Source organism: Panicum virgatum, chromosome 3K (assembly GCF_016808335.1).
Source record: "Panicum virgatum strain AP13 chromosome 3K, P.virgatum_v5, whole genome shotgun sequence".
Taxonomy (NCBI): Eukaryota; Viridiplantae; Streptophyta; class Magnoliopsida; order Poales; family Poaceae; genus Panicum; species Panicum virgatum.
In genome coordinates, this window is record NC_053138.1 from 63,492,708 (window position 1) to 63,510,887 (window position 18,180).

The 18,180-nt window shown below is 47.3% G+C and overlaps 2 protein-coding genes across 6 annotated transcripts; both read left to right on the forward strand.

The window, feature by feature from the left end:
* The first annotated feature begins 1,459 nt into the window (after positions 1 to 1,459).
* LOC120700229 (receptor-like protein kinase 7) lies at positions 1,460 to 5,133 on the forward strand. The gene is made up of 2 exons (XM_039984448.1): positions 1,460 to 4,401; positions 4,476 to 5,133. The coding sequence occupies exons 1-2, from the start codon at positions 1,755 to 1,757 to the stop codon at positions 4,835 to 4,837; spliced, it is 3,009 nt and encodes a 1,002-aa protein (XP_039840382.1). The 5' UTR covers positions 1,460 to 1,754; the 3' UTR covers positions 4,838 to 5,133.
* A 2,310-nt stretch (positions 5,134 to 7,443) lies between these two features.
* Positions 7,444 to 14,869, forward strand: LOC120700230. 5 transcript variants are annotated; one of them, XM_039984449.1, is made up of 9 exons: positions 7,444 to 7,639; positions 8,133 to 8,276; positions 8,400 to 9,584; positions 9,846 to 11,552; positions 11,643 to 12,749; positions 13,104 to 13,208; positions 13,515 to 13,604; positions 13,749 to 13,859; positions 13,933 to 14,869. In XM_039984449.1, the coding sequence occupies exons 2-9, from the start codon at positions 8,217 to 8,219 to the stop codon at positions 14,425 to 14,427; spliced, it is 4,860 nt and encodes a 1,619-aa protein (XP_039840383.1). In that variant the 5' UTR covers positions 7,444 to 7,639; positions 8,133 to 8,216; the 3' UTR covers positions 14,428 to 14,869. The 5 variants fall into 5 exon arrangements, 3 of the variants coding, with proteins under 3 accessions (XP_039840383.1, XP_039840384.1, XP_039840387.1); XM_039984450.1 differs by having other exon boundaries at positions 7,448 to 7,639; positions 8,136 to 8,276; XR_005685809.1 differs by lacking the exon at positions 13,933 to 14,869 and having other exon boundaries at positions 7,470 to 7,639; positions 11,643 to 12,575; positions 12,667 to 12,749.
* Positions 14,870 to 18,180: the final 3,311 nt, after the last annotated feature.

Below are 18,180 nucleotides of genomic sequence, written 5' to 3' on the forward strand. Positions count from 1 at the left end.
CTGAAGTATACTCAAATTTATAGGGTATAATATAAGTATAACTGTATATCATAAATTACTAAAAAGTTATTCTTTAAAACAATCTACATATTTTGTTATAATCTCACAAGTTAATTAGATACTAGCAATACTATGAATTTAAAAAAATCAAACGGAAGAGGGAGTAACAAGCTAACCAAACGAGATACTGGCATGATGGTGGTGGCTTTCAGGAGGAGGGGGCAGAGCAGTTGCCACCTCGATGGGAGGGAAGCATGCAGCGACTCCAGAGCAGAGCAGAGCAGAGACTGATGGTGTGTTGGCCCCCCACCCGCGGTTGCCCCTGTTGCTGTTGGTGCGTGGAAATGAAACGAAACGCGGTGGAGACAGAGACGCAGATGAGTCAAACGCGGCGGCGCCCGCCTCCTGTTGTACTACATGCTCATTGTGGCCTGGACATGCCGTGCCGGTGCTGTCGCCGTCGGCCGCCGTCGCCGTCGCCGACTCGCCGGGGCGGGGCGGCCTGTTGTCCCGTTCCGTCCGCCGCTCGCCGCCCACCCTCCCAAAGGCATTCAAGTGGGGTGGTGTATGGAGTCTGGAGTGGAGTGACCACTGACTGGCTGCAGGAGATCGATATCGATCCATGGATGGAGACGCTGCCTTTCTGTCTCGACAGCTCCATCGCGCTCGACCGTCACTTGCACGCAGCACTTCAGCACACATGCATAATGATACACCAATGCAAGTTACTACTAATTTTCTGGATTTGCATTATTAGCAAATATACTATATCAGTATCTCTGTGTCCTCGCCGGAAAAGAGAGAGAGAGAGAGAGAGCAGTATTATTCGCATACATCGAAATGCTCAATGCTCCATGCATGATTACTGGCTACTACTGCTAGCTCCTCCGTCCTCTGCATCTCCGAGTGCCACTTCCCAATACTACTAGTATTTTCACCTATGAATCCAGCTCGTGTTACATGAGCAGCTTAGCAGCATTCAGCAGTGTTGTGTGTGTGTGTGTGTGTGTGTGTGTGTGTGTGTCGGCTACAAACGCACACGATGCACTCTGCGCTTTTTTGTGGCCTGCGCGCTTCAACGAAACTCTCTCTCGTCCAGTGCTGCAGATCGAGTCAGCACGCTGGGACTCAGAGCTACTCGCCCGGTCATATATGAGTCCAAGTGACGAGTCCACTATGCTTGATTGCTTGTCGTCGGGCTCGTCCATCTTTGACGGCACTGCACACCACTATCCGACCCTTCTTCTCCCCTTCATCATCAGATAACGACGACCACCAGCTAGTGCTAGTGCTAAAAGACTGACTTTTACAACGCACACCACTGTTCAGTTTCCACAATATAATACTGTAACAAAAAAACAAAACTAATCGAGTCCGGTTCTAGAAACATGGGGACCGATCGAGGGAGTATATTTCTGCATGAGTACTCTCCTACTACATGTATGGCACCAAATTAAGCAAAGCCCAGTGCTTGCTTGATTACACTTTTATATATGAATCCCCTGCAAGTTCTTACTACTACCTTCTAGTTCTAGAACCTTTTGTTTCTCTGTCCAGTACTAATAAACAGTCAAAGTAACCCCCATATAATCCAACGTAACCCTCGCTGCTGCCTAATTCGGTCCAGCACATCATCATTAGCGCTTTGCAGCCCGTAGGTGCATCTGCCGTACCTTACCTTAAAACCAACCAGTGAAGACCCGCACACTGACACCAAGGGAACCAGCCAGCCACATCGACGTCCTCCCGGCGCCATGCCGCCCGCCCCCGCCCCCGCCCTCCCCCTCCTCCTCCTTTTCCTCGCCGCCCTCGCCACCGGCGCTGCCGCCGCGGCCGAGGTGGACGCGCTCCTCTCCTTCAAGAGCGCCCTCACAGTCCCGCCCGCGGCCGCGCCCTTCTTCGCCACGTGGGACGCCGCTGCGGCCGACCCCTGCGGCTTCGCCGGCGTCTCGTGCGGCGGCGCCGGCCGCCGCGTCACCGGCCTCTCCCTGCCGGGCCTCAACGTCTCCGCGGAGTCCGTGCCCTTCGCCGACCTCTGCGCCGCCCTGCCGTCCCTGGCCGCGCTGTCCCTGCCGGAGAACTCGCTCGCGGGCGGCATCGCCGGGGTCGTCGCCTGCGCCGCGCTCCAGGAGCTCACCCTCGCCTTCAACGGCTTCGACGGCGCCATCCCGGATCTCTCGCCGCTCGCCAGGCTCCGCAAGCTCAACGTCTCCTCCAACCGCTTCGCCGGCGCCTTCCCGTGGGCCTCGCTCGCCGCCATGCCGGACCTCTCCGTGCTCGCGCTCGGCGACAACCCGTTCCTCGCGCCCACCGCCGCGTTCCCGCGCGAGGTCACCAGGCTCACCAACCTCACCGTGCTCTACATGTCCGCGGCCAAGATCGGCGGCAACATCCCGCCGGAGATCGGCGACCTGGTCAGCCTCGTCGACCTCGAGCTCTCCGACAACAACCTCACCGGCGTGATACCGAAGGAGATCGGCAGGCTCACCAACCTCACCCAGCTCGAGCTCTACAACAACTCCCTCCGCGGAGACCTCCCCGCCGGGCTCGGCAACCTCACCAAGCTGCAGTACCTGGACGCGTCCCAGAACATGCTCACCGGCACCCTCGCCGTGCTCGCCTCCCTCAAGCGCCTCGTGTCGCTGCAGCTCTTCTTCAACCACTTCACCGGCGAGGTGCCCCCGGAGTTCGGCGACTTCAAGGAGCTCGTCAACCTGTCCCTCTACAGCAACCACCTCACCGGCGAGCTGCCGCGGAGCCTCGGGAGCTGGGCGCAGTTCAACTTCATCGACGTGTCCACCAACGCGCTCTCCGGCCCGATCCCGCCGGACATGTGCAAGCAGGGCACCATGCTCAAGCTGCTCATGCTCGAGAACAACTTCTCCGGCGGGATACCGGCGACCTACGCCAGCTGCAAGACGCTGGTGAGGTTCCGGGTCAGCAAGAACAGCCTCTCCGGCGAGGTGCCCGAGGGGCTGTGGGCCCTTCCCAACGTCAACGTGATGGACCTCGCCGGGAACCAGCTCACCGGCGCCATCGGCGACGGCATCGGGAACGCCACGGCGATGACCAGTCTCCTCCTGGCCGGGAACCGGTTCGCCGGTGCGATACCGCCGTCGATCGGCAACGCGGCGAGCCTCGAGAACATGGACGTGTCGGAGAACGAGCTCTCCGGCGAGCTGCCGGAGAGCATCGGGAGGCTGTCCCGTCTCAACAGCCTCAGCATCGGGGCGAACGCGATCGGCGGGGCCATCCCGGCGAGCCTCGGCTCGTGCTCGGCGCTTAGCACGGTCAATTTCACGAGGAACAAGCTCGCCGGCGCGATCCCCGAGGAGCTGGGCAACCTGCCGCGGCTGAACTCCCTGGACGTGTCCCGGAACGAGCTCATCGGCGCCGTGCCGGCGAGCTTCGCCGCGCTGAAGCTAAGCTTCCTGAACCTGTCCGACAACCGGCTGGGCGGCCCCGTCCCTGAGGCGCTAGCGATCTCGGCCTACGGCGACAGCTTCGTCGGGAACCCCGGGCTGTGCGCCACCAACGGCGCCGGCTTCCTCCGCCGCTGCACGCCGGGGTCCAGGAGCCGGTCGGCGAACGCCGCGCGATTGGTCGTGACCTGCGTCCTCGCCGCGACGGCGGTCCTGCTGGCGGCGCTCGGCGTGACCCTGTATCTGAGGAAGCGGCGGCGCGCGGAGGCCTCGGCGGCCGGCGCGCTGGGTTCCGCCAAAAAGGGTTCGTGGGACATCAGGTCGTTCCGGGTGCTGGCGTTCGACGAGCGCGAGATCATCGACGGCGTCCGCGACGAGAACCTGATCGGCAGCGGCGGGTCCGGGAACGTGTACCGCGTGAAGCTCGGGAGCGGGGCGGTGGTGGCGGTGAAGCACGTGACCCGCGCGCGCGCGGCCGCCGCCGCCGAGAGCGCGGCGGCGGCGGCGGCAATGCTGCCGGCGGCGAGGGTGCCGGCGCGTCGCACGGCGTCGGTGCGGTGCCGCGAGTTCGATTCGGAGGTGGGGACGCTGAGCGCGATCCGGCACGTGAACGTGGTGAAGCTGCTGTGCAGCATCACGAGCGAGGACGGGGCGGCGAGCCTGCTGGTGTACGAGCACCTGCCCAACGGCAGCCTGGACGCGCGGCTGCACGGGGCGGCGGCGAGGAAGCTGGGCGGGCTCGGGTGGGCGGAGCGGCACGACATCGCGGTGGGCGCAGCGAGGGGGCTCGAGTACCTCCACCACGGCTGCGACCGCCCCATCCTGCACCGCGACGTCAAGTCCAGCAACATCCTCCTCGACGAGGCCTTCAAGCCCCGCCTCGCCGACTTCGGCCTCGCCAAGATCCTCAGCGGCGGCTCGCCCGCCGGCGACTCGTCCGGCGGCGTCGTCGCCGGCACGCTCGGCTACATGGCGCCAGGTGGATTATTTGTTGGTTTGTCCTGATGCGTTGGATTTGTTGGATTACTAGTACTAATAATGTTTTCGCTGCAGAGTACGCGTACACTTGGAAGGTGACGGAGAAGAGCGACGTGTACAGCTTCGGCGTGGTGCTGCTGGAGCTGGTGACGGGGCTGCCGGCGATGGTGCCGGCGGAGGAGGGCGGCGGCGACCTGGTGGGCTGGGTGTCGCGGCGGCGGGAGAGCCGGGACAAGGCCATGTCCCTGGTGGACGCGCGGGTCACCGAGGGGTGGGCCCGGGAGGAGGCCGTGCGGGTGCTGCGCGTCGCCGTGCTGTGCACCAGCCGGACGCCGTCGATGCGCCCGTCCATGCGCTCCGTCGTGCAGATGCTGGAGGACGCCGCCGCCGCGCGGGAGGACGACGCAAAGCTCCTCCAGGTCAAGCTGGTCATCTGAATATCTATCTCAAGGTCGATCAGCAGGTAGTACAGTAGGATTCTTCAGAGCAGAGACGAGGTCAAAGCTATCGCATGTGCAGCCAGCCAGATTAGATTATTGTTGCTAGAATAATAATAGTAATCAATCGCACAAGCAAAGCAACCAACCAACCAGTATGTAGTTTAGCATATCTGCAGCCTGTAACACTAAGATAAGATTGTACTCTAGAAGCGTCAAGGAGAGTTTTGTAATCGCTCGCTCAGTCAGAGGTCAATGCATGGAGTAATACTCGATCAGCTAGCTGCTCCTCTTTCCATGGCACGCCAAACATTCTCTTCTGCCCGGCAGGCTCCAACACCAGTTCACTCATCTTCTTCTGAAGAAAAACAAACAAAAAAAAAAACCCAGAGATTCTTGATTGAGAAGTCGCGAGATGAGACAGACAAGCCACCTGGATGCACATGCTCAAACAGAGTTCAGTTCGGAATTGGTTTCAGCTCTTGAGGTGTGGTTACGTGAGAATAACGGAAGGGAGAGGGAGGCGTCGTTATCCTGGACCGGCGACGGGGAGCTTTCGCCGGCCCGGGAATCGCTGCCGAGGCGACGCCGTGGTTTAATACAAGGCAGAGACTTTTTTCTTCGAGGCCGCCGGGGCAGGGCAGGCGTGCTCAATTGAAACAGGAATTGAATACTCCACCGCCCGGCGGTGGAGCGAAGAACCGACTGCCGCAAGACCAGGGGATTGTCTGTCTGGTCTGTCTTCCTTGTTGGCGGTGGTGGATTCAGAGTTTATGAGGTCTTGCCTCCCCAATCATAAGGCCATCATCTCACCTTCATTTGCAGGTAATACGTCGATGTGCACTGTCTGAATCCTGAGCTGTTCTAAGCTGACTGGACAGCTGCTTCGGACTGACAGTGCGTGCGTTGCGTCGCAATAGGTCGATCGATCCCAGAACACATCATCATCCCAGAAATAGGATGACGAAATGGAGGGACTCAGGTTTTCCAGAGAAGTAGGGGGTTTCTTGGATGCTGAGGCACTGTTGGCATGCGGTTTGTTTTAGTCTTGCACTGATTTGCTCTGGCCCAACAGCAAACACACAGGATTCAGAGCTGTCTGTTTCAAACTGAGTAGCAAATGTGTTCATGGACATGCGTAGATTGTTTTGCCCCGACAAACAATGATAGTAGTAATTTGCGGAAGCAAGCAAGCTGACGCCATCTTTTTCTTGTGTGTCTGTGTGAGCCATCGCTCAGGGCATGGATTTTAACTTGTTGGTGGGGAGATGGATCTGGGCTGATTTGGAACGTGTTCGGCCCATCTTGGGCCGTCGCGTCGCTTTGCACCACTTCTTGTTTGGGCTTCTGCAGTTTCTTTCACGGCTCATTGAGGACGACGACCGAGTTCTTTCAGTCAAACTTCTAAACCTATACCTATAATTTTTTTTTCATTTTCCTTTTTCTTTCTCCAATCCAATCCACTGTCTCGGCCTTTGTCCCCTAGCGCCACCGACAGGGATGGTGAGCGGCCGCCCTATTCCCTTTCCTTCCTACTGTGTGAAATCCAACACCCAAAAACCAGATGTATGCTATTTGTATTCGGATCTGACCTTCTATTTACTTGCTAATATCGATGGTTTTGCAAAAAAAAAATTATCAGCCCATGGTCTATACTGTGTTCCACCCAGTGGTGGACACAATTATTAGGCCCCTCCACAAAGTGTTGAATTAAGCACTTAAAATTTTTAAAAGGTACATATTTATGAAACAATGAACTATTGAAAGTATTAAAAAGAAATGTCCCAAACAAAATAGAATGAAAAGGGAGAAACTAAACTAGGCTGGCCTTTCTCGCGCATTGGGCTAAAAGGACCTTTTGATCGATCCTACTTTGTCATGATGGCTGGGCTTTTTCAACACGAAAAAAAATATTCGGCGGCTTTTTCGTTACAAAATTTATATAATTTTTGGAAGATAGTTTATTATTAAACTTTCACTCTGAAATTCCTGCTAGGTCAATATAAGCATACATATACGAGTGGGAAAGGAGATGGAGTGCTTAAATATTATAGTGACAGGATTCGTGCATGTGGTTTAGATTGATTTCTATAACCTTTGAAATATGTTTTTCTTTCAAATTGTGAATGTATTTTCGATTCCATTCCTACTACTGTCCCGTGGAGAATAAATATAATAGAATAAAATCTACCCTGTTTAATTTTATTGTTTTAGTTATGGAAAAATAAAATTAATATTAGTGTTGTATTTTTATACTTGAGTATAAATATATTTGCAATAAATTGTTCGATTATTTTATCTAAAATATTGCATCAAGTTAATTTTGTATTTTAGAACGTTCGAATATTCTCGGATTTAACAGTGTTGTGCATTTAATGGTAGGCCACGTTCCCGTCGATAGCGAGACGCTTGGAGTGACTTCGTCAATCTCAAAGATTTGCCGGCTCAGTCTTCGAAGATGCTCATAGGGGTAGAGTTTGCGTACGTGTATTCATAGAGGTGTGAGTGTGCGTGCGTTGTAAGTGTCGAAGTTGTACCGTGTGATTAAAAAAAGTTGGCTACGTCAATTTAATATTTTATAGATGCTGCTAGTTACAACTTACTCCAAGTAACGAGCAGAAGAACTAAAAAAAAAGAGAGAGAAACGAAGCACTGGGTAAAGGGCTCGCTCGGCCGCCGCCGCCACTCTCTCTCCCCTCTTCTCCTCTCGCTCGCTCGCTGCGCTCGTTCGGCCGCCTTCTTTCCAAGCGCCGACGACAGGGAAGTGGCGCCGCCCTTGCCAGTTCTTCGTCGGCCGACGAGGTATGTCCGCCCTATCCTTCCCTTCCTTTTCCTGCTGTGCGAAATCGAACACCCAAACCCCCTTAACGCGTGCTATTTGTATTCGGATCTGACCATGGATTTTACCTACTAACTTCGATTTTTCTGCAAAAATTATTGGTTCTATACTGGGTCCGCCGCTGAGCATTCCAATGGAAGCCTGCCCATGGAAATGATGCATCGGTGGGTTTATATTGCATTTCAATGGAAGCCTGCCCATGGAAATGATGCATTCCAATGGAAGCCTGCCCATGGAAATGATGCCCATGGAATCCCCCCGTTTTTCTCTCTCCTAGTTCCTTAATTTATTGTGCATTTCAGTTTTAGGGTTTACTGAGTTCTATCCGTGTTTAATAGTAGTCTCTAACTGAGATGCTTGCCCCAGGCACCAACGGATTGTCTTGAAAAAAATGTGATTTTTGTGTAGTCCCTTTTCAATACACTCAAAATAATTTAGCTCCAACATTTCCTGCAGCAGCAAGCAGGTGTAATCAGTGCGATGTATTTGCCTGGGGAAGTAAGAATGCTGTAACGAACAGCTGATGATTCGTCGGTGGCTATGGAGAATGATAATGGAGATGCGGATGACCTTGGATCAGGGTGGTTTGAAGTAAAAAAGGTTTCCTTCTATACCTGCCTTATTTTCTGTGTCTTGCTCTGATGATTTTCTCACACGGCGCTGCATTGTGCCTCATGATTCTTACTGCTATCATTCTTAACTTACCATGAACCCATTTTGCAGAAACATCGGTCCAGCTCAAAGTACACATTGCAGAGGTCTTCTGGAGGTTCCAGCAATAAAATTCCAAACTTACCATCACGGTCACGGGCCAACTATAACAGTGACAGTTCAAGGTTGCATGACAGGCCGCAACACCCACCTCCGAGTGTACATGCTGGTGTTGGTGTTGGTGTTGATGAATCTGGTAGTGGAGAAACAACTAATGTTCACGCTGAAGGATGCAATGATGTAGGCACCAGTGGTCTCAAGAGTGTCCTAAATGCTTCAGCCTCGGAGTATGTAGTAGAAAGACCTGAAGAACTGCTGGTGGCTGAAGAAACAAGTGAACCTCCTAAAACTGGTCTGGCTGATCATGCAAATCCTTCAGTTCCTCATGAATCCTCCACCTGTTCAGACAGCCTTGCAAAATTTGCAGACCTTTCTCATCATGTAAAATGTTCTCCAAAAACAGAGCTAGTAGGTGCCTTGTCCAATACTCCTGTAAAGTTTGGGGACTTTGATGAAGTTCCAGGTCTATCACTACCCTCAGATTCATGCAGAGATAATAGTTCTTCCACAGACAGCCATGGTGAAGATGGTGCACATTTCAGAAATGAACAAAAGGATGAAAGTAAACTCAAACTGGAGACGGACTCTTGTACAATAATTGATGAGGCATCCCCAATTATTATACAAGGAACTGAGACGCCCAAAGATGACACGAGAGGGCCACAGGATAAACATGAAATACCAGACAGTATGTTGAATGTTAGTGGTTCAACAACCTCAACTGACTCTGTTTCCCAATCCTGCTCCAATAATGATCATGAAGTTCCAGTTACATCTTCATCTGTTGCTTCCACAGAAAGTAGAACGCTACTTCTTGACCATGCCCCAGTTTCTGCAGATTTTGGATCTGAAACTGCTGAGAGCAAAGAAAGATTCAGGCAGAGGCTATGGTGTTTTCTTTTTGAGAATCTGAATAGGGCTGTTGATGAACTTTACCTCCTCTGTGAACTAGAATGCGACATGGAACAAATTAATGAATCCATTCTTGTTCTTGAAGAAGCTATATCTGATTTTCAAGAACTTAAATCCAGAGCAGAGCATTTTGATAACACCAAAAAATCTGCTGGTGTAGCGAAGGAGGGGATGCCAATGACTGTGAAAGCTGACCATAGGAGACCTCATGCCTTGTCTTGGGAAGTATGTTTTCTCACTAGGCATCCTGATGTCTTGTGGTCCATTTTTACTTCTGCATATTTATGATTAATTGACCACTAACTATGTGAGCATAACATCTTCTTCCTTGCATCAACATATGTGTGCATGAATATTGAATGGGACCTTCACTGTGATGTGTTTGCTGGATTGAGAAAGCTGCATGTTTTCTTTCCAGCCTTGCACAATACTATCTTCTGCTGTTTTTTAGTACTCTAAATCTTATTGGCTACATCATACATGCAGGTTAGAAGGATGTCAAGTTCACCACATAGGCAAGAAATACTCTCTTCATCTCTAGAGGCCTTCCAGAGAATCCAACTGGAACTGGCATGCAAGCAGGCTGGTATAACAGCAGAGAGATTTACATCCAGCTCTTCTGAGGAAGTTTCAGGTGGCTCGTCAAAGCTGACTACAGCATCGGCAACTGTTAGGAATATAAGTTTGAAAGTGGAGAGTCAGGTAAAACTTCCTGATAGTAGTGAGAAAAAGATTACTGGAGAGAAGCAAATCAGGGATGCATTCAAGTCAGATAAAACACATCCACAAAGTATGCCTTCATATTCTGCAAGGAGTAGAAGAGGGTCACTAGAACCGATCTCGGAAATAGATAAGCACACCTTTAAGAATAGCAAGGAGTTGCCAGATAACAAATTTGACAGGCTCAAGTCAACTGATGTTGTTAAAAAGAGTACAGTTCATCTTGATAAGGAGAAGCAAATTACAGCACCTTGGAAGTCAATGGATGCCTGGAAGGAGAAAAGAAACTGGGAAGACATATTGAAATCTCCTGCAAGGAGTTCTCGTGTTTCTCATTCTCCTGGTGCTGGCAGAAAAGTTACAGATCGTGCTCGTGTTTTACATGACAAATTGATGTCTCCTGAAAAGAAAAAAAGAAGCACCGTGGATATGAAAAAAGAAGCAGAAGAAAAGCATGCGCGAGCATTGCGTATTAGGAGTCAACTAGAGAGTGAGAGGGTTCAGAGGCTACAACGTACCTCTGAAAAGTTGAGTCGTGTCAATGAGTGGCAGGCTGTGCGCAGCTCAAAACTGCGAGAAGTAATGAATGCACGCCATCAACGTGGTGAATCTCGTCATGAAGCTTATCTTGCCCAGGTTGCAAAAAGAGCTGGTGATGAGAGTACTAAAGTAAATGAGGTCCGTTTTATTACATCGTTGAATGAGGAAAACAAGAAATTCTTGCTGAGGCAGAAACTTTATGATTCTGAAATGCGGAGAGCTGAAAAGCTACAGGTGATCAAAACAAAGCAAAAGGAGGACACTGCAAGGGAAGAAGCAGTTTTGGAACGAAGAAAGTTCCTTGAAGCTGAGAAGATGCAGCGCCTTGCAGAAATACAGCGCAAGAAAGAAGAGGCTATTTTCAGAAGAGAAGAGGAGCGCAAAGCATCTAGTGCTGCAAGGGAAGCAAGGGCTGCTGAACAGCAACGCAGAAAAAAAATAAGAGCAAAAGCGCAACAAGAGGAAGCTGAACTTTTAGCCCAAAAATTATCTGAAAAGCTCCGTGAGAGTGAGCAGCGCCGTAAGTATCATCTAGAACAGATACGCGAGCGAGCTTCAATGGATCTTAGGGACCAGCCTTCACCTTTTCAGCGCCGCTTTCCAAGTAAAGATGGCCAAAACCGTTCAAATTATACTAATAGTGGTGAAGATTCACAGACAACTGGCAATTCGAGTGCTGCAGATTCTATGGCTAAATCATCTAATAATGTACAGATGAAACGAAGGATTAAAAAGACTCGCCAGAGATTAATGGCTCTAAAGCATGAATTTATTGAACCACCAATAGGTGAAAGTACCGGAATCACACACAGGGCTGCTCTAGGAGCTGCCAAAGCTAAATTAAGTAGATGGCTTCAAGACCTACAGAGACATCGTCAAGCTAGAAAAGAAGGTGCTGCTAGTATTGGTTTGATTGTTGGTGACATAACAAAGGTATTTCTCATTGTCCTATTCATTATGTGTTTTATTGTACTAAGTACCGAAGATGTTTGCTAATAGCACTTTCTGTTTATTTGGGTACAGTATTTAGAAGGAAAGGATCTTGAACTACACGCATCAAGACAAGTTGGTCTGCTTGACTTCATCGCATCCGCCTTACCTGCATCACACACTTCAAAGCCTGGAGCTTGTCAAGTCACTGTCTACCTTTTGCACCTGCTGAGAGTGTTGCTCTCACTTCCAGCTAATCGAACATATTTTCTAGTACAGAATCTTTTACCTCCTATTATTCCGATGCTATCAGCATCACTGGAGAATTACATTAAGGTGGCAGCATCCAACTCTGGAAGCTCAAATCTTCTGTCTAACAAAACTTCAACTGAGAATACAGAGTCGTCAGGTGAAGTGTTAGATGGCTTCTTATGGACAGTGACCACAATTGTTGGCCATGTGCACCTCAATGATGAACAACTTCAAATGCAAGGAGGTTTGATCGAACTGATTGTAGCTTATCAAATAATTCACCGTCTCCGAGATTTGTTTGCGCTTTATGATAGGCCCCAGGTGGAAGGATCCCCACTCCCATCATCGATACTCTTTGGCCTCAACCTTTTGGCTGTGTTAACATCTAAACCTGGAAATTTCTCTACCATCGATTGGGAGTCCTGCAAATGCAGGACATTAGGTGGCAATATAGTTCAAAAATATGAATATCTTAGCTCACAAGACAGTATGGGGAACCAGTTGATGACACTAGATCAGTCTGGAGATACAAAATTGCCATCCTTGTGTAGTGAACTGACCGAAGAAAACAAATCCTGTAAACTGCATGATTTGAGCATTCAAGGGGACAGAAAATATGTTGATGAAACTAGAAAAGACTTGATAGTCTCTGATGGCCTGAATAACTCAGCAATGCAACTGCCTGATTTGGGGATTACTACAGAGAAGTGTTCTGAAATTCCTAGCCAGGGAGATGAAAGTAGCACAACAGACAGTTTTCTTGAAGCAAGAAAGGTGAACAATGTAGGTTCAGTGTATAATAATAGTCCTGGAAAAGGCAATGAAACAAACCTAAAGCATCCTGTAATGCTTTTACTCTCTGCAATGGCTGAGACTGGCCTTGTTAGTCTACCATCACTTTTGACTGCTGTTTTGCTCCAGGCAAATAATAGATCATCATCAGATCAGGTTTGTCCGCCTTCTGTATTGAGGGGCAATGTTTTTTTTTTTGAGAAATTTGTTATGCTGTTTCAAAATTCTATATCTCTAGACCTATTGTCATTTTCACAAAATTACATGACTCCTTATAAAATTTACATGTGCATTCTAGATTATTGGTACATGATAATTGATATGTAACATCTTTAAATAGGTGCTTTGTGTTCTTGTAACAAAAAAAAACATGCTAAAATGACACTGCTCATTTACTAGCAGAAACTCGAGTTTTGGCGTCTTAGAAATTAGTAGGGCAAATTTCGCATGTTTGACGCATTTCTTTATGAATCTCTTCTTGCTACAAAAATTTACTAACTCATTTTTCAGACTCCAGCTATTCTTCCATCAAATTTCGAAGAAGTGGCCACTGGCGTGTTAAAAGTTTTGAACAATATGGCACGTTTGGATATTAACCTTCTGCAGTGCATGCTGGTAAGTCCTCTTCATAAAAGGATAGATATTGTCGGTCCTATTATTGGTTACTTGCCTGTTCTTTTGGATGTATCACTTTGAGTACTGAAACCAATGTCGGCCATTCAGACACACTAAAACTTAACTACTTCCCTACACTAGTTATTGTCCATGGTATCAGTGTAGAACAATCTATCCACAAAGGTTTCAGATGAATTATCTGTCTGGCAAAGCCAACAGTATGAATATGGGAACCATTGATACCTTTGCTCTCTTTTTTTTTTCCTGCATAAGTTAGTATTCTTACTGGTTATGAATTGTTTTCAGGCTAGATCAGATCTAAAGATGGAATTCTTCCATTTAATCAGCTTCCTGCTGAGTCATTGCATGAACAAATGGAGGGTACCAAATGATCAGGTAAAAATATAAGTCTATTCCTTGTATAATCGTGTGTTCATCCAGCATGATGTATATCATATTATTTTCTTTAGTGCTTTTACAAGTATAACTTTTTTCCTGCTTCCTCTGTTCTCAGTTGTGAGGTTTGTGCTATTTTCTTAGGTTGGTTTGCTGCTTCTAGAATCTCTGCTACTTCTTGGCTACTTTTCTTTGTTCCATGCTGAGAACCAAGCTGTTCTTCGGTGGGGAAAGAGTCCCACCATACTTCATAAGGTAAATAAGTAGACACTTCTCTCTTAATTTCTTTGGATTGTTGGGCAATAATCTGATGAGTTTTAGGATACAGGTGTGCGACCTGCCATTTGTTTTCTTCAGTGACCCCGAGCTGATGCCCATCTTGGCTGCTGCTCTGATCGCTGCTTGCTATGGTTGTGATCAGAACCTAAGTGTTGTACAGCAGGAAATAAGCACAGATATGCTTCGTTCTTTGATCAAGTCCTGTCAAACATCAGGATTGACTCCTCCAGATTCCTTTGCTGTAGATGGTTCTGGAAACAATTCAGGTGATAACACTCAGAGTTTACTCGATACTAGGAACTCACAAGGTGACATCCCAATAAGGCCAAGCCGTAAAATTGGACGGCCAGTTGTTGGGAAGAGTGTTTCAGGAGGAATCAGATACAACAGAAATAGGGCTCAGAAGGATGGTAGAGGAAGAGGTGTTGATGATGGGCCTCTGAAGCGAAGAGCTGGAGAAGCTTCATCTAACTTCTTGTTGCATAGAAAGATCCCAGCTTCTTTCTTGGACAGAGCCGAGGAGTTCTTCTGCCGTGAGAAATGAATTCGGCTCTATAGCTGACCTTACTTATAATGCCCAAGCTACTAAATTTTACAATTTTGTGGATGGTGCTTCAGACTAATTATCTCAAAACACTAGGCAAATGGACGTTCGGCTGGGATCTGACTATAGTTTTGAAAAGGTTACGTGGCCTGATATTCTGATCAAGTCATGCAGTCTAAAGATAAAATAGCTATGTAGGGAGAGATGCACTGCTATGTACAGGAAAGAAAACTGTGATAAGAAAAATCCGACTCCATATGGAAGAAAGGAACTGTCCATAATTTACTTTTATCAATCAAGTCTTTAAGATAAACATCTTTACTTATTTTGAGTATTTATTCACTAGTTTGGTGGCCGTCAATCAAAAGTTGGAACTATGGAGATGTATTTGTTGATTTTGCAACAGATTAATTGCAAATTTTCATGGCGATTTAAGTTTTCAGCTCCATCTACAACAAAGTAACAATGTTAAATACTCTTGCCTTTTCTCCGTTTTGAACTCATGTAACAACTTAACTGGTTCCAATTTGAATTGTTCCAGCGGCCGACAAGTGAGATTGCACAGAGGCAAAACAAGAAAACTAAATGTTGCCCACTCCCTGCTAAAACTTAAAACTGCTCCATAACTGGAGCAATATACAACAAAAGCAATCCCTAAAGATCTTAGTCAAGTGAACCACATACAAAAGTAGTACAAACCCGGTTGCATTCAGCATACATTCACAAAAAAAAGGGGGCGCAGTTATCTCCACACCCTATTTTGCAACTCTTCCGTTGCATAATGCCCCTGTTATCTCCACATCACACGTGCACAAATTCAAACTGACAAGATAGTAAAAACTTTACACCATAATTCAGATCCAAGCTTCATTGGATAAGTAAAGAAAAATTAGCACTGATGATGACTCTAGCATGCAGCTATTAATTGAGTAAAACCACGATACTTTTTTTATTTATCAGGCCAAGCCACTGATGAGTTAACTGAAATTAATCAGCACTGCCGTTTTCCATGCACATGTGGCGAATCGTTCTGCACTATTTCTTCTTAGCAAAGATTGGCTTGATGTGCTTCTGAACATAACAATGCCATTATTCATTGGCCAATCCGAAGATCGTTCTGCACCATGAACTCGAACGCATCAGATCACTGCAGCGCACAAGAAAACCAACATGCTTCATAACTTTGTAAAGATGACACCTTGTTTTTCATTTTGTATATAGTAGGAATACATGAGGAAACTTATGACCGAGCAACAAAGCTTTCGGAGGACAATCTGATAAAAATTTTCCTCTACATAGAACAAGTGAGCTATCGTAAACATTCAGATAGATCAGAGTGTCCATTCACCGTCACATGCATGTTCTTTGAACCAAAAACCGTTCTAGATCATGCTAGCTCCAGCTAGTGCTGCAACCGCAGGGTAGGCGCTACTCCAGCATCTATAATCTTTGTCCTAAAAAAAGAAGACCTTCAAGTTTGTTATGTCTTCAACTTTTGGCTACCTTGCCCTGCCCTTCAAAAGGAGTATTCATTCTCCGTCCACTACAAGCTAATGCTATATGACAGTGTTTTCACCTTGCCTTGCTAATGACCGTAATCATTTCTCCTTTCACTACTAAATACCGTTTCATATCTTTTAACCGATCCTCCTGTTTTTCATGGTGAAGGGAAAAAAGGGATTTACCATGCCATACCTAACTCTTCCATTGCATAATGTCCTGTTATCTTCGCATTCATAGTACCACACACGTGCACGCACCATCAACCGTCGATCAGCCTCCCAAACTGCTATAAGCTACCAGATTGATAAAAAAGAGACATTTTGAACTCTTTACACCATAATTCGGATCCAATTTTCTTTGGATCAGTAAAGAGAAAAATAACCTATCAACTCTAGCATGCAGCTTTTAGTTGGGTTAATCCATGATATTGTTGGTTTATCAGGTGAAGCCATTGATGAGTGAACTTATTAGACCAAGCAATTAGCCTTGCTCTTTTCCATACGGGGCGAATCGTTATGGGCTGCCTTTTCTACAACGATTAGCCTGATGTGCTTCTGAACCTAATAATGCTTTTTTGGCCAATCAGGAGACACAGGAAACAGATGATGAGGGATTTAATTAATGTTTTGGGCATGTCAAGGCTTCCTTTTTCACTTCCACCACAGTGAGTTTTATCTAATCTCTCTAGTGCTTGCTCCCTTTTGATTAGTGAGCATCTATGATGTATCACCAGGCACCTTACTGCCACACCTTATCCGCCATGGATTCCTCCGCGTGGACCCACTACCATCTCCACAAAAATCGTTCTTATGTATTCATTTTTTTTGGCGAAATTTAGAAAAGGAAATAAAGATATTTGATTTTTCCTGCATGCACGCTGTTCTTTCTAGGACAATATTTTTCAGTATAATTAAGGATGGAAATTTTATTCGGTGCTATCCAGATGGCTGGAAAGAGGAAAACGTTGGAGCACACGTGTGCATTCTTACGTCCCGTGGCATTTCATTTTTGGAAGAATTGTTCTTATGACAATTTAATAACAGTGCAGAATCTGTGCCAAATGCCTACGAATGCTCTAGCACTAATGGTGAAGCGCCTAAATTCCGTATGGAATTCTTAATTGTTCCGGGTTGAGAATATTGACTGAGGGACTCTTCAGGCAAATCCAAAACCATCAACAGTAGTTTTCCTCCAAAAAAAAACTTTGCATATCAATTATCGGCATGCGTGCCTTTAGTCTTTAACTCCATTAAGCTAATATAATACAGTAAACTAAAGTACTAATTCAGTTAATAAACTACTAAGTACTGGTTGAACAGGAAAAAGATGCAGGTTGGCGTATGCACACATTGCAAATAAACTATACTAGCAAAGCACAGCACCATTCAGGCCACTACTGAAGTATCAAGCAGTTGAGCAGAGACTACCCAAAAAAAAAAGCAGTTGAGCAGAGAGTGTGTGCAGTAGCACTCACTTGCTGTTGTTAATCGCTGCTACTTTCTGGTGCAGGATACACTCCTCTAACTCACAGGTTGTGAGGGCTATAGAAATTTGCATTTTGGGAGATGAAGAGGTTTTACATTTGTCAGCATGCTGCTTGTCCTCATAAAGTGTGAGCAATGATTTAATTTGGATTGGCACCAGCGGAGGCTTTGTTCTTGTTCCCCATGGAGATTGCAGGATTAGCAGCAGCACTGCTGCGAGTTTGATCTGCAGTGTCTTTGTGCCTAGAGTGTTTTCACAGTAGTGCAGTGGTGCTGGGCTGTGACTGTGAGTGATGCTTCTCCACCATGACAGTGCCCTCCAATTCCATTCAGTAGAAAATATGGTAATAGATGCATAGGTACTATACTAGCAGGTAGTGTTGGTTTATGTCAACTCTTAACAGAAACTGATTTATGTCAGCTCTTAACAGAAAAGCGAATCATGTCAGCTCTGAACAGAAGCTGCTGCTTTACTGATCACTTGACAGCTGCTGCACCTCAAAGTCTCAAAATGTGCACACAAACACGCACTTGGGTTCAGCTAATGCTCGTCCGGGCCGGATCGAGCCGGGCGGGCCAGTATCAGTTCCGGGCTGAAGAATGACCAGGCCCTGCATGTTCTTGAATTGATTCTCTGAGTGGCTAGTGGACAAGGTGGGCTTGACTGGGCTAGAGAATGTCTCAGTTACTTTGACCAGCACTAGTGCACTGGCGCAAGAGCTGATGAAGAAAGAGCACGTATGGGAAAGAAGAGGCTGGAGAATGT

Bases quoted from the DNA above. Each gene is read 5' to 3' on its own strand.
- LOC120700230 (XM_039984449.1), top strand. From the start codon at position 8,217: ATGGAGAATGATAATGGAGATGCGGATGACCTTGGATCAGGGTGGTTT. The intron at 9,585-9,845 runs GTATGTTTTCTC...TCATACATGCAG, and splicing joins CTCATGCCTTGTCTTGGGAA to GTTAGAAGGATGTCAAGTTC. The intron at 13,209-13,514 runs GTAAGTCCTCTT...AATTGTTTTCAG, and splicing joins ACCTTCTGCAGTGCATGCTG to GCTAGATCAGATCTAAAGAT.
- LOC120700229 (XM_039984448.1), top strand. From the start codon at position 1,755: ATGCCGCCCGCCCCCGCCCCCGCCCTCCCCCTCCTCCTCCTTTTCCTC. The intron at 4,402-4,475 runs GTGGATTATTTG...TTTTCGCTGCAG, and splicing joins GCTCGGCTACATGGCGCCAG to AGTACGCGTACACTTGGAAG.